Source organism: Vespula pensylvanica, chromosome 5 (genome assembly GCF_014466175.1).
Source record: "Vespula pensylvanica isolate Volc-1 chromosome 5, ASM1446617v1, whole genome shotgun sequence".
NCBI lineage: Eukaryota > Metazoa > Arthropoda > Insecta > Hymenoptera > Vespidae > Vespula > Vespula pensylvanica.
In genome coordinates, this window is record NC_057689.1 from 1 (window position 1) to 26502 (window position 26502).

General features: G+C 39.8%; 1 protein-coding gene and 1 long non-coding RNA gene across 7 annotated transcripts in view; one reads left to right on the top strand and one right to left on the bottom strand.

Moving 5' to 3' along the window:
- Positions 1–2075: 2075 nt before the first annotated feature.
- LOC122629181 (hairy/enhancer-of-split related with YRPW motif-like protein) overlaps positions 2076–26502 on the top strand; it is a 30421-nt gene continuing 5994 nt past the window's right edge. Inside the window, exons 1-3 of one of the 5 annotated variants that reach the window (XM_043812307.1) lie at positions 7163–7579; positions 7661–7760; positions 21603–21732. In XM_043812307.1, coding sequence (XP_043668242.1) covers positions 7696–7760; positions 21603–21732 — 195 coding nt within the window. In that variant the 5' untranslated portion in view covers positions 7163–7579; positions 7661–7695. Of the gene's footprint in view, positions 2187–7162; positions 7580–7660; positions 7761–18534; positions 19197–20526; positions 20590–21602; positions 21733–26502 lie in introns of those variants that run through there. The other 4 variants (XM_043812309.1, XM_043812311.1, XM_043812306.1 and 1 more) reach the window with 4 other exon arrangements.
- Positions 2474–4383, bottom strand: LOC122629183. Of its 2 annotated transcripts, XR_006327198.1 has the most exons (4): positions 3917–3957; positions 3365–3517; positions 3211–3260; positions 2474–3124 (listed from the first exon to the last, which is right to left on the bottom strand). It is a non-coding gene; the product is annotated as an uncharacterized LOC122629183 (long non-coding RNA). The 2 variants fall into 2 exon arrangements; XR_006327197.1 differs by having other exon boundaries at positions 3365–4383.

Consider the following 26502-nt stretch of genomic DNA (forward strand, 5'->3'; position numbering starts at 1 on the left):
GTGTATCGTTACGCATGCTCATTACGTCATCTTTCCAATGGCTTCCACACGTGTTTCTTGTTTCGATTTATTTCTATGAAAATATCGAAACGTTAAAAATATGATATACGAAGTTAAAAACTATCTAAACGGATACCTTGCTACATCAAATTATAAAAATTAATTGTTACAATTTGATGAAATGTTCACATAAAGATTACAGCGATAATAAATAAGAATGTTTTTCAACTAATGCTTACCCCAGTCGTCGTTGTGTGTCCAACACCATTTCTCATTGTAAATAAGTAAAATCGAAGACGAAAATCCAGACGTCGTACCTCTTCCATTCTATAATCGAAAATAACGATGGCTTGTATGGTTGTTAGGTTAAGGAAGGCAGTAGAATAAGTTATATTTCGCAGTTGTGCGTGATCGATATTAATAAATTCACCCGTGGAAATCGTGTTTTCGGCATTCGATCGGTATATAAAATTAGAGCGTACGTTAGATAAAATATTCTAATTAACTGCAATTAACGAGAGGACGAAGCTCGGTTGCGACGCGTGCCACGAAACGATTCTAAATGGCGAATTGGGTGGCAGAAAGTAAGCTATGGATTGTCGCGCGTATACATTACGTCATCTTTTCAATGGCTTCCCCACATGTTTGTTGTTTCGATCTATTTGTATGAAAATATCGAAACATTAAAAATATGATATACGAAGTTAAAAACTATTTAAACGGATATCTCGTTACACCAAACTGTAAAAATTATTCGTTTCAATTGGACGTCTGTATAACTAAACGTTCATGTAGAGACTATTGCGATGATAAATAATAATCTTTTTCAACTAACGCTTACCAGTCGTCGTTGTGTGTCGAACACCATTTCCTATTGTAAATAAATAAAATTGATGATGAAAATGCGGACGTCGTACCTCTCCTATTCTATAATCGAAAATAACAATGGCTTGTAGGTTAAGGAACGCAGTAGAATAAGTTATATTTCGCAGTTGTGCGTGATCGACGTTGAGAAATTCACCCGTGGAAATCGCGTTTTCGGCATTCGATCGGTATATAAAATTAGAGCGTAGGTTAGATAAAATATTCTAATTAACTGCAATTAACGAGAGGACGAAGCTCGGTTGCGACGCGTGCCACGAAACGATTCTGAATGGCGAATTGGGCGGCAGAAAGTAATCTATTATTTATTGTCGCGCGTATACATTACGTCATCTTTTCAATGGCTTCCCCACATGTTTGTTGTTTCGATCTATTTGTATGAAAATATCGAAACATTAAAAATATGATATACGAAGTTAAAAACTATCTAAACGGATATCTTGCTGCATCAAACTGTGAAAATTAATCATTTCGATTTGATATCTGTAGAAATAACGCTCGTAAACGTGAAAATATATTTGTAAGGAAAATGTTCGTGCGCCCGCGTACGATTATTTTTCATATAAATGTATATTATTTTCGATGTTAGTACGAGCAAAGTATCTGATTCGCTCAAAGGTCCGTTTTTGTTGACAGTCCATCACTCGTTGTTTTATGTTGGTTTACGCCAACGATAAATACAGGTATAATTTTTTAACGATTTTGACGAACGAGATCGCTTTAAAGATGAATATTCGAGTGAGAAAACGAGCGAGGAAACGATTCCGAACTTCCGAATACGCGCTTCGTTTTGTTTGAAAAAATCGTGTCAAAAAATGATGTTTTCTCGACGATAATTCGTGCATAAAAGCAAAGGATAAGGTTAATTTGAAAACGTTTAAATCGTCGTTATAGCAAAGTCTCGTTACGCGCACGTAAGTTTGTCCGTTTTTGAATACATACAAGAGGCTCTTCGTAGAAAGAGAAAGATAACATTAGCATATAGATGATAGCTTAAAGGTTCCTCTACCTATTGTTTCCGGCAAACAACGAAAGAAAAACCGATCGAGCGTGATAAATTGTTGTTACTACGTGTGTGTATATATACGTCGTACGTGTATACAATTCGGAGAATTGGGGAAGTCTTGTAACGAAAAGTATTTGTAAATAAACAAGGGACGATCGGAGAGATCAACCTTGGCACGAGTTTCCCACATCAGTCGTCCTTACTAAGATGTTGTTAGTACGCAGTATTCGTTCCTCTAAGCATTTCTCCGGACGTGTTTTATCTGGACAACGAACGAGTCTAACAACGCTTGCATCGTGTAAGTATTATATTTCTTAAGTATTTCTCGTAACTTAATTTACATTGATAATCCAGTTGGCACTGGATATAGCTTCACTCGGAATGATAAAGATTATGCTAGTAATGAAATTCAAGTTGCAAGACATTCGTAACTCGGACTGTCGCATATGCGCGTACATCACCTGTGCAATTCAAAGAGAGAGATGGAAACACGATATTATAATTGTTAAATTTCTTATCGATTTTTAATCTATAGATTATAAATAAAAATAAAAAAACTTGTATGAATTTAAAAAATACTAAATGTGCTCTGTGTAATATATTTAAATTTTATAAAAAAAAATGAATAGTTTATCCACTTAATTGTAATTGTATATTCGACAAAAAGTAAAGATTAAAATATAATTAGTTTATGATATCCATGATTGTTTACCGCGCATATAAATTTCCAACGATGTCCATAGTTGGAAATGACAATAGAAGAATTCGTAGTTCTAGGATGCAATCTATACGATTATGTAAAACTTAAATTCTTCGATTTTCAGTAAATATTTATCAATGAATGAAATAAAAGTCTTATGCCTCAATACTCCTTATTCCGATGATGTCGATTACTAATGACAAGTCAATAATAAATATTGAAAGAATCCACATTAAATTCATTAATGCAAAATTAAAGAAATAAAGTTACAAAAATGCTGTGAGAGTAGGATGAATTCAGAATGCTCAGCTGTTCGATATATGTATAATATATTCAATAAAAAATACATAACCGAAAGAAAAGTACAAAAGAAAGTTTCGATAAAAGAACATTAATTAATCGAAGAATAAATGTATAAACTTAAAGAGAAGATGTCAATTCTGTTAGACTCTAGTCAAATTCATCTTACATATTTCTAAGTACATATGCCACACTATATTGTTAACCATAATGGACAAATTCACAACGCATATGTCCTGAAAAGGTAAATATAGAATTAGCTAAACATTCTTGTAAAGAATATAGTGATAATAAATAACAATATTCGTCAACTATTACTTACCAGTCGTCGTTGAGTATTGAATACCATTTCTCATTATAGATAAGTAAAATCTATGAAGAAAATGAAGAAAATAACGTATTGAACGTCGTACTGTATTCTATCGTTATAAATAACGATTGCTTATTAGGTCGACGAATGAAGTAGGATAATTTACCTTTCACGCTTGAGCGTGTTCGATGTTTATATTTATACATGAATAAATCCTAGCTAGATACGTCGGTAACTAATTCCAATATAGCAAGTACTTTGTTTAGTCTTCTCAATAGTAGTCATATCTTTCTCCTCCTTTGTCTGTTTTGCCCTGTATCTTCAATTATTAAATTATTTAGTTACGACTAACCAGCTTTCCATCACAGGTGTGCCAACAACGGAATTTATAACAAAAGAAATGCAATCTAAAGCGTTCATTTGTTCTTGCACAATGAATATTCTAACTCAGGACGATGTAAAAGGATGCACTAACACAAATATACCACCACTAACGTAATTTTAAGAATTATACGTATAGAATAGAATTCCTGTATCAATGCAAGTGACATATTGAAAGATATATTATCTCGAAATTAATATTAATAGAGTCAATAAAAGCTAAATTATTTTGAAATATACCAGAGTATGCAGCCATTAGTTTGCATATCGATATCCCAGCACAATTTTCTATCTAATAATAAGCTTGATGTGATTTAAAACTGTTACGTGTATTTACCTATATATAATTGTCTTCTCTTGACCGTTTTTTTTTCTAACATGTACAATTCTTGGAAGTTTAAAAAATTTAAGATTGATTAGTAGCACATAAAATTAATTGCGTGTGCGTGTATGCGTATATATATGAAAATCAAATTTAATAAGAAAGGTGATATATGAAATATAATTAATGGCAAATTATTAATTGGTATATCGTCAAAGAATGAAAGAAGCACCGATACAGTAAAAATAAAACAAGATAATTCGAAGTAGAAAATGTTCACAGAAGACGCCGATTATATTGTTGGGGATATTTTTGAGACAAAACGATGTCACGACTTGCGAACATTCACGCACGAAAATCGCGTTTTCGACCATTGCTTGATATATAAAATAAGAGTATACGTTAGAAAAAATATTCTAATTATCGATATTTAATTTGAGACGACGAAGCTTGACTGCAATCCGTAGCACAAAATAATTCAAAATGGCCGATTCATCGGTAGCAAGGAGACTAAATGCACTGTCGCTCTTGCGCATTACGTCACCTGTGCAATGGTCCTCCACGAAGCTTGTAATTTTTCGATCTATTATATGAAAATATCGAAACATTAAAAGTATGATATACAAAGTTAAAAACTATCTAAACGGATACTTCGCTAACCCAAACTATGAAAATGAATCGTTTTAATTTGATGTTTGTAGAAATAAAGGTTTTAAACGTGAAAAGAAAATTTGCAAGGAAAATGTTTATGCGGCCGCATACAATTATTTTCCATATGAAGATTTTTTATTCCCGAAATTGTTACAACAAAAGTATTAATTTCGATGTTTTCACGTTTAGAAAGAGAAAGTAACCAAGTCCGTTTTTGTTGACATTGCACGTAACCAACTCCCGCGAAATTAGAATTATAAATTATTGATATTTTAATTCAGGTTTATTTTATATTCCTCGCATGTTATAATCTTTCTAATGTTTAATCGTGTTCGCTTTAATTCGTTAAAATTTGTCGATTAATTCTTTTTTTCGTACATCTATCTGTTTGGGATTCTGTTTTCCCGTGATTTTTGTACGGGTTTAGATTAAATAAATTCTTTTTTATTGCAAAAAGTAACTTTTTTCTTTTGATTCGCTTCTTGCAACGAAAAAGGAAGAAGATGAAAGCGAAGCTGCAGAGAAAAGAGAGAATAGAAGATGTTTAAGGAACGTAGGTAAAAAAGAGCGATGGCATGTAACGCGTGTGCTGCTATCTTTGAAAAGCGCGCAAACGTATTTAGACGCCAAGATATGGTGTGGTATGGTAAGAGAACAGAGAGGGAGAGAGAAAGAGAAGCAGCGAGTGAAAATGATTGTCGTCGTTGCGCCGGTGCAGGTGGGGCGGGCGGCAAAGGGTGAGCGGGAGCGCGTGACAAGACACGTGACCGAGAGCACACGGAGCTCACGTGACCGGCCCCGTGACGTCAGGCGCACGTGTCTCATAGCGTGGTACTGCCTCGCTTCCACTATCCTCTCTCTTTCCGCGTCGCCCCTCTCTCCAGATCCAAGCAACGTACTGCACTCTGTCGTGAATTTGCCTTGTGATCAGTACCGTCTCGAGTTCTCGCTTTACCCTCCTCCCTATCCAAATAACCTAACTTGCAGTCTTTTGTAATAGACTTTCACGTAGAAAGTCCCCATTTTCCAATTGTTTCCTCCCTTCTGCTCCTTTTTCTCTATCATCTTCATTGAAACTGTTCGAGAATTCTCTCGAATTCACGTAACGTCGAATCATGGTTACGCGAGAATGTCTACAATTTAAAAATACTTTATGGACTTGAAAGAAATCCTGAAACTTGTTTCTCGTTCCTTCTAAAACGCATAATGTAGATGCATAGGTGTGTGTGTGTGTGTGTGTGTGTGTATCGTATATACGTACATATACCGATGTTTCGGCACGTTTGGATTTATTTTCCAACGAGAGATATGAAAAAAGGAGCGAGCGAGTGACTTTTTGATGGTACATGTTATGTATAGTAGTATGTATACGGTTTGCTAGATCTGTGAGGGATATATGTGATATGGGGCAATGTGGAAATCCACTTTAATTTTTTTTTTGTCGTATTTTGGATATCGTAAGTGCAACGACGAATGTGCGTATATAACGCTACGAGTAAGCACGTCGCCAAATCTATTTCGGAATTCTATATCGTTATATGTAATTTTATCAGCGAGAAGCCGTGCGAACACTGATTTATCGCGTTACGTGTCGTGCATTGATAATGGCACCTAGTGAAGATAACCTGGCCGGAATTTCTTTTTCTAAATATTCACATGTTGTTACCAGTAAGTTATTTCCTCGTAATGTCTTTCCTGACAAAAATAATACGATAAAACGACTTGTTGGCATTTCGTAAATATGTATACCATTAAATTACTATTATCGAATCAAGTTTTAATTAAGTCTCTAATCGCAGAATACGTATCGACTAAAAAACATGGTAAACTCAATCTTTAGAAACAATTATCGAAAGATCATAAATTCCCTTATCAAAGAACACAAGATCGTTCGGCCAGAAGAAAATAAGAATGGATAGGGCACCGAGCTAGATGCATTCGCGCCTGAAACGCGCAACTCGAGTTCGCTCTCTCCCACTTGAGAGATATCGAGTGGACGAGCCAGTGAGCGAAGGAACGAGTAGTTTGCAGGGGCGCCTCGCATTATAAGCGAAAGGTGTTTCATCGAGTTAACGGCACGCGTTTCTTACCGTTCTTTATTCGTTCCCGCTCTCAGACTCGAGTGCGTAAGGTAGAAGGTTACTCGCGATTAAAAGAGTGTGCGCGTTCTATAAATATTTTGGCATCTCTTCGAGGAGATAGAGAATACGTAAGATTGTCAGATTTTCTACGGCCCTGCAATATCCCTTCTCTTACTCATTCCCTTTTCTCATCCTCTTTCTCTCTCTCCCTCTGTCCTCCCTCTCTCTGTAGAACGTATCGCGCGGAATTTCTCGGTCGAACGAGTCAACGGCCTTATCGACACGTACACTCGGTGAGCCACAACGGTGACTGCCACAGCACCGTACCGAACTTTAATATTTTTGTTGTTAATGAATTCTTTTTATCCACACGCGGGCGATTCTTTTATTAGAACTTTTCAAAGTATCTTTATTTTTCCAGACGCGCGGCGGTAATCGCTGTTGCGCGCGCACGAGTAAACGAAAGAGAGAGAGAGAGAGAGAGAGAGAGAGAGGGCGGGCGGGCGAGAGGGAATGAGTGAGAGAGGGCGGGAGGGAGAGAGAGCGAGAGGGCGCCAGTACGAACTTCGCGGCGAAACTGAACACGAAGAAGTCGTGGGCCATTCCTCCGAACACCGGCCGCTTTCAGTACGTTGCATGGTTTGCGCGCGAATATGTCAGTGAATTTGCAGAAGCCAGTCTAATCTAGTCGTGTTACGGTGCGCGGGCGATCGATTAAGGAGAGAGAGAAAGAATTAATATCACGGCCCTTTCCTACGAAGAGACGATCCTTGACTCTCATTCCAATTAATCCCATGCATACGCGTCTCTCTCTTTTTTATTCCTTTTTTTTCGTCTTAGTCGCGATAATCGAGGTAGCTTTCCTGCAAAGATACCTATATTTTTCAACGAAGAGAGGAGCTTCGCTCTTCGTCACGCTCTTCTATTTTTTCAAGCACTAAACAAAGTAAGTGGAGTAAGAGGATCGCCGCTGGGTTTATCGAAACGAATTAGAAAAAGTGACGTACGTTTTCACGTACTGTTTAAGGACATTGCTTACGCCACCTCGTTCTATGCTTCAAGATGATGGAGACACAGAATTATTGGAAGGACAACTCCGCTCATTCTATGCAAGTCAAGTATGAGAGGTAAGGCATATAAAGTGATTTTCGAATCGATTCTTTTGATTGATCGAAATGCTCGTACTATAGATAGTAAATAAGGAATAGGTAAGTAACTTTAGGCTGCTGATTTCGAAAAGACACGTCTATTATTTTGTTCGGATCATTTGGACAGCCGGATCGTATCACGCGCGTGCTTTCGAATCGATAGATAATACGTTACACAATGTAAAGAAATCGAGGAACGTTCGTTGTCTTGAGAAAGCGTTTCACGATTGCTTCGAGATATTCCTCTTTTTATTTTCTATCCAAAAATATTTCTACTGGTTACGGCCTATTAATCCGAAACACTCGATTAATATAATAGAATAGTTCGATTTTGGCTTTGATACATCATACGAGTATACAACGAGCAGCATTAATTAACGTATTCAACAAAATGTGTCCAAATAATCTCATTGTAAATGATTTATCGTTTCTATTATAATATTCTCTTCTAATTAAGTTTATTCGTTGAAATCGATCAACGATGCCTGTGACTTTTTTGCAAAGCAAATTATTCTCGATAAAATTGAGAATAATTTTTTTATAGAAAACCCAAAAAGAAAATCTTTATTATTTGTTAAAGTTTCATGTAAAGAGAGTGGGAGAGAGAGTGAGAGAGAGAGAGAGAGAGAAAGAGAGAGAGAAGTATTTACATTTTCGTAATGCGCGCATCGGTCATGACGGCGTGAATTAAAAATAGACAGATAAGAATATCTGTCCATTCATGGGAAATCGTGAGCGTTCATAGTCGTATGATCAATCGTCGGTATCCGAGATGTTTCTGAAAATAATCGAGTACGAACGGGTAAAGAGGCCGTTATCGCGGAGAATACACAGGTGCTTCGATTTTGAGTTTCTTAGTTCGCCTCGTGCCCTGATAATCAAATACTTTCGTAGATATCGCTGTTTTATTTGTCTTTTCAAAAACAACCACAGCTAAAAAATTCATGGCCGTACGCTAGCGCGCTGCAGATAAGATAAAATAGAGAGAAGTCGGCATTTTCTCTCTCTCTCTCTCTCTCTCTCTCTCTCTCTCTCTCTCTCTCTCTCTCTCTCTATCTATCTCTTTCCCTCGATGTCGATCGTGCGCCACGTAGTACACATACTTTTTGGCTCGGTCGCTCGACCAAATTAGATACGAACTATAAGCAAACGTGTAAGCGTTCGTTAAAGCACTGATCGGTCTACGTCGATGACTTTTCTACATTTTCCTTTGTCCGTGTGCGCCCATATCTGCGTGCGTAATATAAAATTTTTCGAGTGATCATTACTATAGATCGTCTATATTTATCTTAACTTTTTTTTATGATTATTATATTATCGTTAATATGAAAATCAATTGAAGTCAAATTAAAGACGCGACGATATGAGAATGGCATGACATAGCGAACCGCTTGAATATGCCAACATCATTGATAAATTTTTGCACGAGAAAATATACGAACTTTAAACTGACATTTAGGAACAAAAAATACAAAACTGGTTTAGAGAAATGATTTTTTTTTTATATAGGAGAAAATTTTGTTTATAAAAGTTATCGATGCAACTGACAATTGGGTTTATGACCATTCAATTTTCATTCATTATTTCCATCTTTATTCACTTTATTTCTACATCTATTCACGTGGCAATACGATCGTTTGTGGCATCTTTTTGTTTTACTCGACACGATCGAGTAGAATCGACGATTAGCTAGTACTTTCCGATCGCTTCAATTTCTCTTATTACTTAAGAACGCTCCTAATGCGTACGATTTGTTTGATATTCAAGGCCCGCGATACGATCATTCGTGTGGAATGCGCGTGCAATGAAGAAGGTCGAAAAAATCGACGTAATCGACTCGTTATGGTGCGTTGGAAGCAAGGCATTATCGATATTATGGACGTTGCTTACGAGGAATTTTCGTAAGAACGATAGAAGCGATTAATAAGAGAGCTCTTTAATTTCTCTCTCTCCCTCTCTCTCTCTTTCTCTCTATCTGCTTCTCTCTCTTTCTCCCTCTCTCTCTCTCTCTCTCGCCCTCTCTCCGTCTGTCCGTCTTTCTCTCTTTGAAACGACAAGCTGAACAGATTGTGCGCATTTCGTTATGGTTGAAAGGATTAATTGATATTTTATACCGTTTCCTTCTTTAGCTAATGATGTTCTAAATGATGCATATCTGGTAAATAGAATTATATATTTTCTATGCGAATGATCGAATTGACGGAGATTGCTTTTTTTTTCTAAATAGATACCTGTTGTATTACCTAGTACGATAAGACGTAACGATATTGTGTTGAGATAACGATTTGATATTTAGAATATTGATCCTTTCTGCGATATTGATCAGTGACAATGACCACTTCTGTTGTAATTCTCAAAGGCAATACACGGAAGTAAAATTATTTGAGTGCGTAAAAAATTTTGTTTGTTTTATTAAAAAGATAGGTATAACAAGTGGTTTATGTTTCTTTATGTCGGTTTATTATTCGGACGAAGAATTTTGAAGTAATTGCAAAGCGATCGTTCCCTAGACTATTCACTCTTCATTTTCATTCTCTCATGGTTTTTCTTTCTCACAAATAAATGAACGATCTAGAGCGACGAACAACCGATCTCGCTTTCGAAATCGTCGCTTCGAAAGCGAACGGAAAAGAAGTCTCGCAGTGACGCAAGTAGGACAAATACATGCGTCATGGAAAATGATATAAAGGTTCACCAAATGTGTGAATTCTTTCCAAACTACCTGATTATTCGAACTCTTCTTACTATTATCGACTATCGATTATTTTAGCGAAACGAATGTTTCCTCCTCCTCCTTCTTCTCCTTGTACTTCTTCTTTCTGGTACGAGTTCTCGCTATCAATAGCGAATATTCCGCAAGGAGTTAGTGTAGTCGGCAAAGTTCTATCGGTGGATTTCAATTCAAACAAATTCTTTGGGTAGGCGTAGGGTTATCCGGCGTCTCGAATATACGTATACGTATACATACGGATATACATATGTAGGTTGATAAGTATAACGCGTTCGTTTCCAAACCACGTTTTCGTTTCTACGCTCTCGGTCACGTAGGCACGTACTTAGTATTGTCCGCTCTCGTTTATGCGTGGGAATTCGCGTATACAGCCAGCAATGGCAGCAGCCTTTGGATTATCGATTGCTTCTCGCCTCGCCTACTCACTCGAACAAGAGTTATCTTTTCCCGTCGCGAGCTTGATTTTATCTCGAAATCTCTTTCCGTTCGTGCTTGCCTTTGTGTTATCTCTCGTCGTCGAAAGCAAACTCGTTAGAGATAGAGACAATAACACTTGTATCGCGAACACTCGCAAGGACTCCTTTTCTCATCTAAATAATGTTAAATATGTATTTAACGATAAATTAATGCAAATATCAATTTGTATTAATTATTTTCTAGTAAAAAGTAATGAAATTTGAACATTGAGATCTGTCGATGGACAAAAGTAGAACGCAGAAACGCACCGTGCTTTTCGTTTTTCATTGTCGGTAAAAAGAAAACCAAGGGAAGGATCCTTCGATGGTGGTTACGTCGTTCGACCAATGGTTCACTCCTTAGTCTTTTACTACTGCTGCTTGCTTTGGACGCGACGGAAATTTATGAAGGCTCCGGATAGTTTATTACCGTTAAAGAATAGGAACGCGAAGTCAGCGAGTAGAACGTATGCTCGATGAGAAAATGATGGAGAAGGAGACAAATCTTCTTGAGAATATATCGTAATATTACGAGGAAAGGTACCATTATTACCTTGCTCCTTTTACTTTCTTTTTCAATGCAAATTGAGATGCGAAAACAAAATAGGAATCGCACCAGCCGTACGCGATTTCGCTCTTGGCTTCCTTCGAAGGGAGGACTTTAAGAGCATTGCTTCTCAACCTAAGCGCGTTCTTTCTTATTCAAAGATGCAAAGGATGGAAATAGAGGAGGTGAGGGGAGAGGGTTAACGAGCGTTCTTTAACTATTGCAGAGCTAACCGAACGCCTACGCCGAATGTGCAAACGACATAAAGCTCGGTTAAGTCCAAGAGAGTAGAATCGGCTCGAGTTTATTGCTTTCAATTAAATTTGTCGCTCGGGTCAATGATTTTACCTCGAAACTTTCCTACGCGTTCCTTACGTTTACATCGTATCTTTCCTTCTATTCCTTTTTATTTATATTTTTCTTAAATAACAACGACCAAATCAGACTCGCGACGAAAATCTCTAACCTCTTCTCGCACACGTATATTATTCGAAGTTCGAACGTTGAAAAGACGAAAGAGAGAGAGAGAGAGAGGGGGGGGATATTGACACTCCCTTGTGCATAGATGTGCTATTTTTCTGTCCGTAGAATTTCGAGTCATTGGAAGTTTAACGTTTCTTTGACAGTGAGATATTACTACACTCGTTATATTCAAAATTTTCCATTCTAGATCTTCTTTGATGTCGATAATCTTTCTAAAAGATACATTCTTTTTTACAAATGATTCACAATTTTCTTTTTCAAGTTTCCGATCTTGAAACGTTTAGGACATGGTTTGTATCGAAACTTCAAAGAAAGTTATTTTTCTTGTTTTTTGATAATAAGAGCAGGACGATACGCAAGACGTGTGTACGGAAGTCAATCGGAGTCATTTCGTACTGATAGCCGTTACAGGAACGATTAATTATCATCGGTCGACACGTTCTATAAATATGGAATATGAACGTACGTGCAATAATCGAATTAATTCTTTTTTAATAAGCAGAGATCGTTTGTGTAATAGTTGATATAATTATCTTAGGACGTAAGACAAGGACCTAACGTCGTTTCATTTGTCTCATGTCAATTTCAACCAAAACATGCCGAATGAAATCCATCGTTTCTATACATTTTTGAGACTAACGCATCGTCTCTTTACTGCAATAATTTAGGTTAAACGATTATTTTCGTCCGTTTGTCGAAGCTGAAATTATCGGTCGATAGACGTTAAAAGCACGCTCGACTGCACGTGTTGCCGATGACTCGACGTAAACAGAAAGAATTTCATTGGGAAACGTAGTTTCCGCGACCTCGCGCTATGATCGATTTCACACTTTTACACTCCAATGAAAACGCTTGACCGACGTTGTCTTAATAATTGACCTCTCGCGATGACTCTTTTATAAATAATTCCAATCGCAAAATTTACTCACGAATTAATGAAGAGAAATTCCCAGATCGATTATTTTTTTTCTCTTCTCGCAAAGTTTCATCCTGATGAATTTAGAACAAGAGCTTTAAATTAGTTTACAGGCAGAAAAAGATATATAATTGTTTACGAGGTACCGAAGCGGTCGCAGCGTAGTCCTGGCGCATACAGATACGTATGTATTTACATATGGGATGTACGATGGAAAATTACGATAATAAAATCGCGATAAGGGGTCGTCGTGGCAATCCGTTAGTACATACAACGTACAACGTACAACGTATTATGCTACATCTTCTTGAACCTTTTATTTTTTTATTATTACTATTCTTACTTTTTTTTTTTTGATGAGATTTGTACAGTGATTTCTTCCCGAATCGCCAAAGAATCGATTGGTCACGTCCGTACGGTTTCATTTATCCTAGAAGGATAGGATAGGATGGAAAAAGAGCAAAAGAGGCAGTATGCGTGCGTGCGTACATGTATACATATTCGTTTGTAAGTGAGCGAGAGAGAGAGAGAGAGAGAGAGAGAGAGAGAGAGAGAGAGAGAGCGAGAGAAGGAAAGTGAGAGTTACCTTGAGAGCGCACGTGTGGTCGCGCGTGCTTGCACTAGTTGTGTTAAGACTCGCACTGGTCTATGCGTATATGAGCGCACGTGCGAACGTGTGAGTAGGCGTGGAAAATAGTACACTAGACTATTCGCTCGAGGATGCGATCGCTGATTCATCTTACGGTCAATCGATCGATCGGCTATATTTTACGACAGGAAGCCGTTCGAATTTTCTTTCTTTTGATGAAAAAAAGCAAAAAGAAAAAAAAGAAAAGAAAAAACTGAAAAGAAAAAAAAAAATAAGACCAATGTTTTTTGGCAAAGTTCGAAAGACACATTTCGTTTCTCTAGCACGTAAGGTTTCTCGCTAGATCGAGTCAAGGTTCGAGCCGCGCAAACATACGAAATTGGGGTCGGCCATTGCCAAATTTAACCATGCTGGCCGGACTATTACTAGAACCGTAAAATATAAGTATGTATTCAATATCGTACGTGCACATGCTCTCGATACGCGAACGAGTCATTTTTCAAAATTTCAATCAACTCCATTCGAATGGTAGTGTACGCGAGATAGTTGGGGCGAACGTTATCGCATATTATCATAGAAATCGAAATCGAATTATTTCGGTAATATTACGAAAGCGTGATAAAGTTTTATCTCACGATAGTTACGAGAGAATCGTTTTTTACATTTTCCAATAGTTTTTACGAAACGGGATATTCGGAAGAGATGAAAAAGATTAAGGAGTTTATAATCAGAGCGTCACGCCAGAATGCCACGAGACAATCCCTTTACGTTGGATCCCTCGAGGACGATCGTAGCCATTTTCGAAAAGGTCCGACACTTTCGCTCGACGGAATTCTTTCTGCGAGTCGTGGATTTAAAGAAAAGATCTATCGTCGATAGAAACTCGAATATTTATGTAGAATCGGCACGGGTAGTTTACGTAAGAAGTAAGTAGTACCGTCTTTTTTCTTTTCTTTTCTCTTTCACGTTCGACCTATCTTCGATTAAATCACGATTTCTCCAATTTCGCATTTTCGAGTCCAGTAAGTACCCTTCGTTTTTACAAGACCACGGGAATGAGAACGAAAGACTAATGTTCGTAGTATCCTGCAAGTGGGAGAAGGAAAGACGAAACGTCAAGGAAACGTCGAAGAAACGTCATCGATGTGCGAATCGTAGTTCTTTGAGTCTCGAGTGGGGCGAACGAGCTGGCACGAAGCAACGCGTTTCAGCGAGAGAGTCACGTTGTACGACACGCGCTCCGATCGCGCGGACTCGAGCGATCTATGTAGGTTAGTATTTTTATATAGCGAGCAACCCGGTATCATGCGAACGGAAGGGAGGCGACGCGTGTGTAAGTACGTGTTTCTCCATGTCTATACGTTCGTACGTTCTCCGTACGTACGTGTAGAAGCGTCTATTGCTTTTCGTGCCGAGCAACGTTTGAGGGGCCGTTGAACGCAACCAAACGACGATTCCTTTGGCCGGTCGAATATAAAGACCGAATGTCGTTACGGGTGCGAACACGTAACGTGCATCGACTCGATTGAGATTGGGGATTTTTTTTTTTTTTATATTTCGACGAGGAAAGATGTAACATTCGTCGGTCGTACGCGCCAAAGGCATTCAAGGCTATCAAGTTCGTTCCTACGATTCGACGAATTTCTTCGAAAAGGATCTCGCATAAAACTATAGATGGAAGCATTCTTATTTAATATACATTATGCTCTCTATAATAATTATAGCCTCGCGAGCGTCTCGTCGACGACCGCAAGGATGCAACGATTCGGTGAGAACCGACACGCAAAGTTCACGTGATGCGCACGCCTCGTTGGAAATTCTATTTTAATCCATCTCGGGTAGCTTCTTTAAGCGGTGCTTCATTTTAATTATAACTAACGCGGTATATTATTATTCCCCGCGGCGCATCCTTGACCTTTCGCAACGGTGCGGCGCCCTCGCGTCATCGGCAAATAAACATGGCGGTTTTGCGAGAACTTTTGGTGGCGTTCTTGCGTAACGAAAGAAATCGGCACGTGCGCGAGCATACTCCGAGATCGAGCATACTCGACAATACGATTTCAGAAATTTGCTACGAACGAAATCTTCGTAAGTAGTAGATATTTATCGAATGATTTTGTCAAAAAAGAAATATGTCTCGAAGCAATTTCTTCAAACGGAAAACGTTCGTTCGTATTTTTATATCGGATCGTTCAATAATGTTAAGGATCAATATTCGAGTTCGACCGATTTTCTTTCTCTCTTTCTCCGTTCTCTCTCTTTATCCTTTTGCGATCACGCGATTTTGCGACTATTGTGACGAATCAATTCGACAAAGGAATCATGAAACGCGCGTGTTCGAAGTTGGGGACCTTGAAACACTTCCGAAGCCTTCTTCTTAAACCAAGCTGCCTGTTGTTTGCCTACCTCTTTGCCTGTCGTTCGTCATAAGTACCTATCTTTGAGAAAAAAGGGTAAAAATAAGACGAGATGCGAACAGGAGACACCTGTTCCACTGCTGTTAAGCGCAGTTAACGAAATACGATTTAAGGTTGAGCAGAAATGAAGGTTTTTTGCGAAATCGGCAGTCTTTAGTTTCGTTTCGACCATAACGTCATCGAACGTTTTACCTTTGATATTTTATATTTCGTTATATTTCGTTACGCCGCGCAGCTTCCTACTCCCTCGCTAGAGATTATTTGAAGAACCGCGTCACATGCCTATGCGTGCATACTAATTGTAAGAACTCGACGATCCGGCGCAATAATTCGCGTCGCGGCCACACGCGATATCCCTTGCGGCACGATCGAACTTCGTGCAGCCGTTATGAAAAGAAAAGACATATAATGCATGTATCAACTTAACAACTTATAGATACGCTTGTATGTATTATGTACATTCTATCGATAGACGCTCACGCGTTCTATTCGGAAAATAAAACGGACGCGTCGAACCGTCGAACCGTCGAACCGTCGAACCGTCGAACCGTCGAGCCCTCGTTTTTATTATTTCCGCGAAATCGGAATATGTACTTAGATAAATCTCTTTTTGCTGATGTCGCTAGCATAGAATCTCTTCTTTTTTCTTTCTAAGACTTACGTAATCGTAGATTAAATAATTACGTTCGCAATACGTATCGAAATGTCACACATGTTTGCTCGTAAGGTGCACGTGCGCGTACATGCACGACTTCACTGCACGTATGGATCGTGCTTATTTTTTGCTTCCGAGTAGAACTGTCTTGAGTTTATGCACGTTCGTTCATATTATGATCGTTCGCTGGTTGACAAGGAGCTGCGCGTTTCCATCTTTTCTCCTTCTCCTTATTTTTTCTCGTCTCTGCATTATCTCGATCTTATCCGTTCTCGCGATGTGCGTGCGTATGTAAGCGAACATGCTCATTTCCATTCATGTCGCCATTAATTGATATTTTTGCTATCGTTTGCTAGCGTTGGTACAGCCGAAACGGTACGATAAGGCTCGGCTCGAAAGCCGAGAGTCGGGAAAGAAGAGCCGATGAATTATATCGATATAAGGCCAATGGACCGCTATCGGAGCACTCCGATAGGGAGTAAACGAGTAGTAACAACGACATACCCGGGTAGCTCTCAACGTAATACGGCCGAACAAATGTAGAATATTTTATGAAGGATACGTCGAGCGACAATAAATTTCGTCGTGGTTTTGTCCATTCATTCCGGCGTTACGCGTCTCGCCCGCAACATAAATCTCTCAAAGGACAGTCATGTAAATCATGCGCGGTTCGAAAACTCGTCGGCGAAGAAAAGATCGAAGCTTCTTTGAAATCTCTCGTACAATCGTAGCAGGATGACGATTCATCGTGGCGCGTGTCGCGACGGGTCCTTTATTTTTACCTTCCATTTATCTTTCATAGAGTACTTGCATATCTTTCGCATATTCTGTACCGGTCTTGCGTTATCTAACGTAATCGAAGGAGCTTTAACGGGCCACAGGATGACAGCACGTTAGACCGTTCACGTTCACCGTAACATAATGTTGGAACTCGCACCATGATATAATGCGACTCTGAGGCCAACGCAGAGATCGAATATATCATTCGATCGCGTAAGCGGCCGGTTCGCGGAGCGGCTCGAGTTTTAATCCTGTCCCAGGGCGTAGGTGATAACGCGTAAGTACACGGTATAAAATCTTACAAGTTGTCCCCGTGTGTGGGCAGCATTCGACGAAGGCGTACCTTACGCACGTGCGTCCTAAGCTCGAACGTTCGCCGCTACGATAAAAGCGAGCCCGGGCACGCATGGATGGTCGCACGGAAAGGTCGTCGAAGGACGTATTTCCTCCGTCAACTTTTCTGCGTCCGATTTTCTGCGAGATGTGTATGTGTGCGCGCGCGCGCGCGTATCTCTCTCTCTCTCTCTCTCTCTCTCAAGCAATAAATCGGTATATCAACGCCAGCTTATACTTTTGTTCTAGGGAAAAGCAATGAAAAGTCACGAAGAAGAACGTTGATGTTAAAAGTTTCGAACGCGTGAGTCTTGGCTCCAGTCGTCCTTGGCTCCCGACGCGTCGTACAGCGCGTTCGGTATATCGATTATCGGACTGTGAGACTAATACGGCCTGCGCTATTTCACGAGCGAGGAGCACGTATCCGATAAAGAGATCTAAAAAAAACTTGGCTACCACGTACTCCTCTGCTAATAATAACGTAATATTTTTAAAGCGCGCGCGATTTTAACGGAGTTACGTACATATTGTGTATATATACGTGTATTATATCGAGCTTGTGAGGCGCTCGTTTCACGATGGTTCACCTCACGCACGTGCGCGATACCTCTACCTCGCTCTTTTTCCTTGCTTCTCCCACCATTCTTCGTTGACCGCTCCCCTCTTTTGTCAGAGTGGATGCCGTAAGTGCAACTATACATATGTGAAAGTGAATGCACGCACGAGCAAGCACGGGCTCCGCGATGCCGACGTAAAGGTCGTTGAAGGACGTCGTGAATCGCAAACCCGATCATGCCACGATCTTTTCGGAACGGATCTCGAGTCAGCGGAAAGGTATATCGTCGAGCTTCTTTTTTATTTCCTTTTTATAAATTTTTCCACGATTTTATCCATTCTCTGATACTTTGTCGTTATTGTCAATCGTCTCTTATACGCGTCCTCGATACGCTAGTGTTGTTTTTCTTTTTTTGGGAGGAATTCCAGTATTGCTCGAACGTGACTTCGCATGTGGTAGCAATTGCGACACTATCCGAGCAAAGTTCGCGGATATTCTCCCGTCGATGGGTGGATCGAATCCGTGGTAATTACCGACGCTATTAATGGACTAACGCGAAGTGTCTCGCGCGCTAGTGTTACGAAATTCTCGCACGTGATCTTAGAATGCGCGTAAATCTCCTAACGAAGAAAGAGATGCGCTCGTCTGGTCTCATCGCAAGGTATAGGTGTTTCTCGTGCATCGCATCTTTTCTATATGAACGGAGCTCGTACACGGGAAGATAGGCTGGAAAGGGAAAGAAGGCAAGGGGAGAGTAATCTATGAGAGAGTCACATGCCAGAAAATGTCAACCACGTGCGAGAAAACGAGGCTTGATTCTCTCAGGCATAACCAGTTCGGGCTCGCTACGTTGAGTAATTTCTTACACCGATGAATTATAGGGACATCGCGTTTGTGCTTGCTCACGAAACTAGAAAAGAACGAGCACTCTGTGCGCTTCGAGAAAACTCTGGGTATTTCATTTTAATTAATTTCAGTTTTCCCTGACCTTTATCATCATCGCGTGTCAACGTTCGTCTCCTTTTGCGATTGATAATCCGTCTCATTCGTGACTGTGATGTAGGTCGATAAGCGGAAACGAGGTCAGTCTAAGCACGTAGCGAAATTGATTTGTTTCCAAGAGAGGTAGAGTGAAATTTGATGTCGGTGAAAGGAATTCGAAGGAACGTTCGATATGTTGCAAACGATAGATATGAATTGTTTTGCGTTCTTTTATTTACCACTCGGAACGTTCTTCCTGGTTATTATCGAGCTGCGGTGAACGATGAAATGACTACAGGCACGCGTCGCTTCGGGAAAATTTACTAATTAAACGGTGCCATTGACTACTCGAGATGTTCTAATTAATATAGCGCGATTACCTTATTAATGTTAAGATCTCTGTTGTAGGCCAATTAATTAAGTTTACTTTCGCGTATGAAAATTGGCCAATTCCATTGCTATTGGATAAGCATGGTACGAGCTGTGTGTGTGTGTGTGTGTGTGTGTGTGTGTGTGTGTGTGTGTATATATGTACATATATACATGTATCTATGCATGTATATATGTACGTACATATAGATATAAATAATAGAATATGGAGTCTACCAAAGCATAAAGGGGGAAAATACATATTTTGAAAGGAGCCAACACTTGTTAAAAGGACAATACATAAAAAGGAAAAAGTTTTCTCTTGAAACAATGATCGAAAATAGCGTGAAGCTAGTAGACTCGATCAATTACTTTATTATTGGAACTCGATCGTCCGTCATACGTCGCGACGTTTAAAAGTCGGAATTTTAAAGACTCGCTATTTTAAAGATTCATACTCGACGAACGGATAAAAGAGAGCAGCGAGTCTCTTTAAGTCGTTTACTATCGCGCGGGAATCTAAGGAGTAAGGGTATACATGTGCCTCGTCTCTCTCTCTCTCTCTCTCTCTCTCTCTCTCTCTCTCTCTTTTCTCCTGTAAATTTCATAAGCAACGACAATGCCGACCGAGTTTGTCAGTAATACGCGCGAGCCGGATCGTGTGCTTTTCCCGTACGTTTCTACATATAGAAAGGAAAATCTATAACGGAATATAAGCGTCCCGCACGGTATAACCTCGTGACAGGGTTATTGACTGAAACTCCGTCGCTTACCGAGATATTGTAATTGTCAGCATTACGTAAAGTATCGTGACCGTGTATTACTTTCCTCCATCCGAAGACCAGCTGTGTCGCATTTCAATTGTTACGGATTTCTGTATTGGGTATGTTTAGGTGGGATGTTCTGATTGAATTTGGAACGCTGATAAAACAAAAGATTGGATTATGAGTTTGACTGGAAAAAGGGGAGTGATATCAACGGGGACGCGAGCGCAGGGTAAAGACTGAAATCAATAAAGATTGAAATGTAAATGATAATATACGTAAACGCGTATCGTTTAATTTCTTTCTTATTAAGCGATCGAGACGAATAATAAATAATTTTCATACGAGCTATATCCTTTTTTACGTCCTCTGCTCAAGGTTTTTGAAGCGCACCTGTAGGTATTTATACGTATCTATGTACGTATGTAGTGTGTCATTCAAATTCTTACGTATTACAATTCTACCCTTTTATATGTAATTCTATATTTTTCTTTGTCTACAATCGTGGATGATAGATCAATTATATAGATAATTCTTTTTGCCTTTTTTTAACCTCCTTTGTTCGACACTTTTTGTAATCGTGCCAATCTAATTGCAAGCTACGCGTCGTCAGTTTAAATAGATTTAGATTCCAAGCTGGAGGATAATCGGAACTATAGACTTATGTACATGCCCCTGATCGAACCGCTAACCTTTAAAACGGATCGTTGAGAAGTAAAAGTGCTTTGATTTTAATACGAAATTATTCGGCGTAATTCTAGACTTTTAATCGTCTATGACGTTAGATTTGTCAGATATTTTTAACAGATTGTTTTTATAATTTAATTTAATTTTATTATCATTTTTATGAATCCACACGAGTCTACGATGGTGATTATAATTTATAATGAAGGAAAAGACTGGAACAGTCGATTTAAGAAAAATTCGATGGTCCCAGTTATGCCCGATGAGTTACGTTTACTTTTACAGTACATACATATGTATCGGTAAATCCTAATCGTCGTAGACTTGGCGAAAATCTTAATACTTGGTCTATAAAAGTGAAAGCGGGTCGATGAGAACTGCTTGACGTAGCTCGTCGTTTATCGCTGAAAATCCGCTTGCGATTCTGTCGATCGTAATTATTAACCTTACCGATAAAAGTTTTCCTTCCGAAATCGTCCACCGTAAACTCCTTCCATCCTAATACGCGTCACGTGTTAACGATCGTTTATATTTATTCAATCGAAACTATATATTTTTCAGTTTGAACGGCAGATCCTGCAAGGATGAGATCTATAGAATGGGAGTAGGAGCAGGATATTGCAAAGGGAACTTGAATTTTGCTACCGTCTCGGAGGAAGATGAAGTTTACAACAAGAAAAAGGTTTCCAGGGTGAGTCTTTGATCGCTTTATTTATTTATCTTTTGTATCTTCGAGTCGACTTATCTCTTTTAATTCCTTTAAATTCTAATCACTTAGAATTTCTAATTAGAGATTATTTTCGGCCGTTGACATAGCGTAGACGTATAGATGGATAGATAGATACCGACTATAGCGTGCACTCCTTCGTCTACTCGACGTATGCCAGACGAATTTATATTTTCGCAATTGGAATTCTACGCGGAAAAATTTCACGCGAAGGTATTTGCCGAAAACGAAGCCGTTCTCGCCGCAGTAGAGAGCTTGACGTATTCATATATGTCAAATCTTTTAAAAAGATTTCGTCTTGCATCTTCGAACGTCGAATAGCCAAACGCGAATTCGACTTAGCGACGAATGGATAGCGCTCGAGGAACACCTTTGGCCCCGAAACGAACGCAAGTAAAAGCTAAGTACGCAATATCGTCTAAGTTTTAGTATCGCGCCAGATGTTAAGAGACACGTGTCGTCGATTTTTATGGAACGCACGACGACGTCCGGGGAAACACTGACGTATAATAAATTGTTTTTTCGCAGCACGTGCCGCACCACGTTTGTTTATCAATCGCGCGACTCACGAATGCGATATTTCTTGGAACGCTACTCGCTCTTTCCTTGAGCTTCTCACCTGATAGCAGGTTGTCGTTTTAAAACATAAACAGCACGCTTTTTCAAGCCTTTTGTTTTAATCCTAGTTTATCGTGCTTCGAGTAATTAGAAAAGACTTACCATTTGTCTCCTTCAACTACATTATTCACGAAACGTATATACGTATATAAATTGTATATATAAATTTCTTCATTTTTGATACAGCTAAGAATTTCTTACCTATTCTTCTATCAGGAGTTATCCAGATGCGTCGTAGTACAAATCTGGATACGTCGGATCGGTCGATTGGTACGAAGACGGTAAGATCGAAAATGCACGAACTGCACAATGCGTCGAGGTAAAATGCGTATATAGACCTGCTTCGCGCGAGTAAAGCGTTTGCTCGTTCGTTTGCTCGCTCGTTTGCTCGATCACGTGCAGCTCGCACGCGTCGTGCCGCGTTCAAAGTACGCTCGCTCGAAGTAAGTAAGTACTTGGATAGCTACTCGAGAAACATCAAAGAGAGAAAGATCGCTTTTGACAACCGTGTCCGAGCGCTTGTCACGTCCGAGAGAATGTCTCTCTCTCTCTCTCTCTCTCTTTCTCTCTCTCTCTCTCTCTCTCTCATTTTTTATTCGCAACGGGTCACTAGTTCGCGTCTTCTTTTTTGCTTCGAACGAGAAAATACCTTGGCAATATTTAAAGTTATGATTTGTTATGTTAATGCGTCGGCCAGTTGGTTGAAAGAGAGGGGCTACGTATGCCAAGGGTAACATCACATTCGACGAAACGTGATGGTCTTGCCACTTTTACATAAGTCTTGCGAACGTTTTGCGAGTGTTTGCATATCGTCTTTCTCATGTCAGACACGGAGATAGACACGCGCGCTATCCCCGATGTTCCTACGTTTACTCGACTCGACGACCGTTGCTTGTCGCCCGAGGTCAAGTTTTTTCCCTGCTCTCTCCCTTCTCGTTATTTCTCATGTTTCTTATCGCGATACCCGAATGCACACACAATGGATCTTTTTTATTTATTTCAGTTACTTTGATTTCACTAGCACTTTGAACAAGATACGATTTAGACATCTCGTGTACGTTTTAGAGAAAGATTCTATCTCGAAATTCTCCAATTGACGTCGTCGATCGTTTCATCGATTTATCGATCAATCACCTTCGGCAAATTTCTTCACCGTTCCTCTTTCTCCGTGTTGCAATCTCTGTTTCTTACCAAAGTACCGATTGTTTCGAGGTCGTGTCCAGGAAGTAGCCTCGAGAGCGTGACGAGCCGTATTTTCGAGATGCTGCGAGCTTGCTAGATAATTACACGAGTCGTTCGGCTAATGATAGAGGGAGAGGGAGAGGGAGAGGGGGAGAGAGAGAGAGAGAGAGACGCCGAACGGGAAAATGAGAATCGGTCGGAAAAATTGCTCAAATATAGAAGGTTACTCGAACGGGAAGGAGAGAATTTCTAATCGAGGGAGATCGGTGGATCGATCGAGTTAACAATATTCTCTACCGATAACATTTGATTTTTCATTTCGATAAATCAATTAGCATCGATGTCCGTGGAAAGATTTACGATTAATTTTCATGACCATCGCTTAGTCTTCAGAATCCGTGACGTCCTCTCTCTCTCTCTCTCCCCCTCTCTTTCTCTTTCCTTCTCTCAATACGTCCAACTTTCCAATCTCGTGCGTCATCGGTTTCCAAATAATCGATCGCTTCAAATCTTTCGTAGGTAATACTTGCATTTTCAACAAGAAAACGATTTGGGAAGGTTGCGCACGTGCTCTATTTATCGAGCTTTTTCTTACAATCGTAAAGATAAAAGATCGTAGAATGAGAGGAATTGAGTTTAAAAGGGCGTGACGTTGAATGAAAAAGTCCTTGGTCATTCAAAATATCGGCATACTCTATGTTGATATCGAAGAGGAACGTGAGCCAATAAAAATTGTCAGCGGGCCGTGTCATCGAAATAAAACGAGGAGGAAACCTTAGACTTTATCTACGCTTGCGTAATACTCGGCGATTGGGTGTTGCGTAACGGACCGCTTAATCCGTCACCGATTGATCGTCCGAGAAACACTTATAAGCAACAATATCGTACGGATATCGCGAATCCTTCTCCGTTGTTCTCCTTTCGATGACGTAACCTTGATTACAATGCTTCTAATAGAGGTGTTTTTCAATCGCGTGCCACCTCCCGGTCAATGCGTTATTCCTTTCCTACACTACGCGGATCGCCGTCGATGAAATCGCCGTCTGTAAAGTTTAGCAACCGATTACGCGTTAATTTGCAAGAAAAATCAAATGGAAAGCACCCATAGAACCTTCAAAATGCGGCATTTTTAGATGAGTTTGATCAAAGCGTACGCACGAGTTAACGCGGCACGCGTATTTCGTGACACGAAAGAAATTTCTGTGTCGGACCGAATCATCGACGGCGGGAATACCTGATCGCTTTCTCGGTCATGGGCTATGACTCAGGATCACGTTAGAACGTGCGCGCGCGTTCTCTCTGAATCTGCGTGAGTCGAGAGACAAGGTCTGATATAAGAAAGACTCTTTTCTATGCGCGTACGCGTAACCTCCTAAAGGATATCAATTAAACGTCACTTTTCAAGTAATAACGATTAAACTCATCGTTGCCACAGAAGGACGCATTATGGTCGTCATATTACGCGAGGAATTTTATACCATATTTTCCGATAAGAATTTTCTAACGAGAATTAGAAAACGGCAAAAATATAAAGAATAAATTTTATGAATTTACGATAAACGTCGATCGATTAGAATGATCGGTAAGAACGAATTGAATCGAAATGCGAGAAATGATTAAAGAGGGAAAAGATCAGCGAGAGAGAACGAGAGAGAGAGAGAGAGAAACACGAGTCGATAGCAGAATTTTCAAGGCAACCATCTTCGTCCATCTTCCTCAGCAGCTTTGCCTTCCGGCGTATCGTCGACACGTGGACGTGTCTCGAGATAATTCGAGTCACGAGTCCGTCTCTTTCCTTCGACGCTTTTGGTAAGAGCTCGCGCTGTCCGAGCAATTTCGAAAGTCGTTCGACGATCGACCACGTCGTCGGCATTTTCGTCGTTGTCGACGACGTGTCCCTGCTATCGACGCCTCCCTGCCTGCGTGCCTGCATTTTCTATCGTTCCTTGAAACGTACCGATGTTTATGGCTGACGTGATCGGAAAGCCTTCTCTTTCTCCTTCGAATTAGCATTTATCGGCAAGGCATCCTTTCTTTCTCGGATCTTTCTACCAGCTTGAGTAGTAATCGCGTCCGACGTAACGATCAAACGAATATAGACCAAGCCGTTTTGATCGGCTTGGAACAATCGATTTATCGTCGTTGTCTCGAAATGGATGTTCCAAAGTTTTCAAGGGTCTTTCGACTATCGAAGGAGAAATGAGGCTACTAAATGATTACATCGCGACTACGCGCTTTTGCATTGCAACGTACTGTATCGTTTCCTTTCTCTCTCGAGCTTCGTCGTCTGTCACCTGGAAGATGACAGAATTATCGAAGAATCATTCCTTCGCGTTGCAACGAGATTGCGGAATATCCAGCAATTCGTCAATTCGTCAATTCGTCAATTCGTCATTCGTCATTCGTCAATTCGTCGATATTCGCGTTAACAAATGAAAAAGGAGAAAATTTCTCGTTCTTCTTTGACGAGATTGAATCAGTCGAGATCGCTAGATCCGACCGATTTAACGGATTATCTAAAAAAGAAGGCGAAAACAAGATAAAATCATGGCTGACGACTCTTCGGTATTTCCCGCTTGCTATCGTTTTATCTTCGCTTCGACTTTATTCCGTGGACAACGATAAACGTGAGCAATTGTCGTCGATAAACGACAATGCCTTTGTTCGTGTGCACGAATATTTAACGAAAGCAAGTCCGACAACAGGACGTCGAACTGTAAGAAAAAGGTAGAAAGTGGCCCGACGTACGTCGACGTCGCGTTCTTCCGGCCAAAATCTAATTAATGATCCATCCGTTATCTTTGTGTCGATAACACGCTCAATTACACTCGTTTTGCATCCATGGTATATTTATTTAAAGCACTCGTAATCCATTTGTTAATGTAAACTTTTAGAACCGGATTGAATCGGCTGGATAAAAGGAAAAGAAAACTT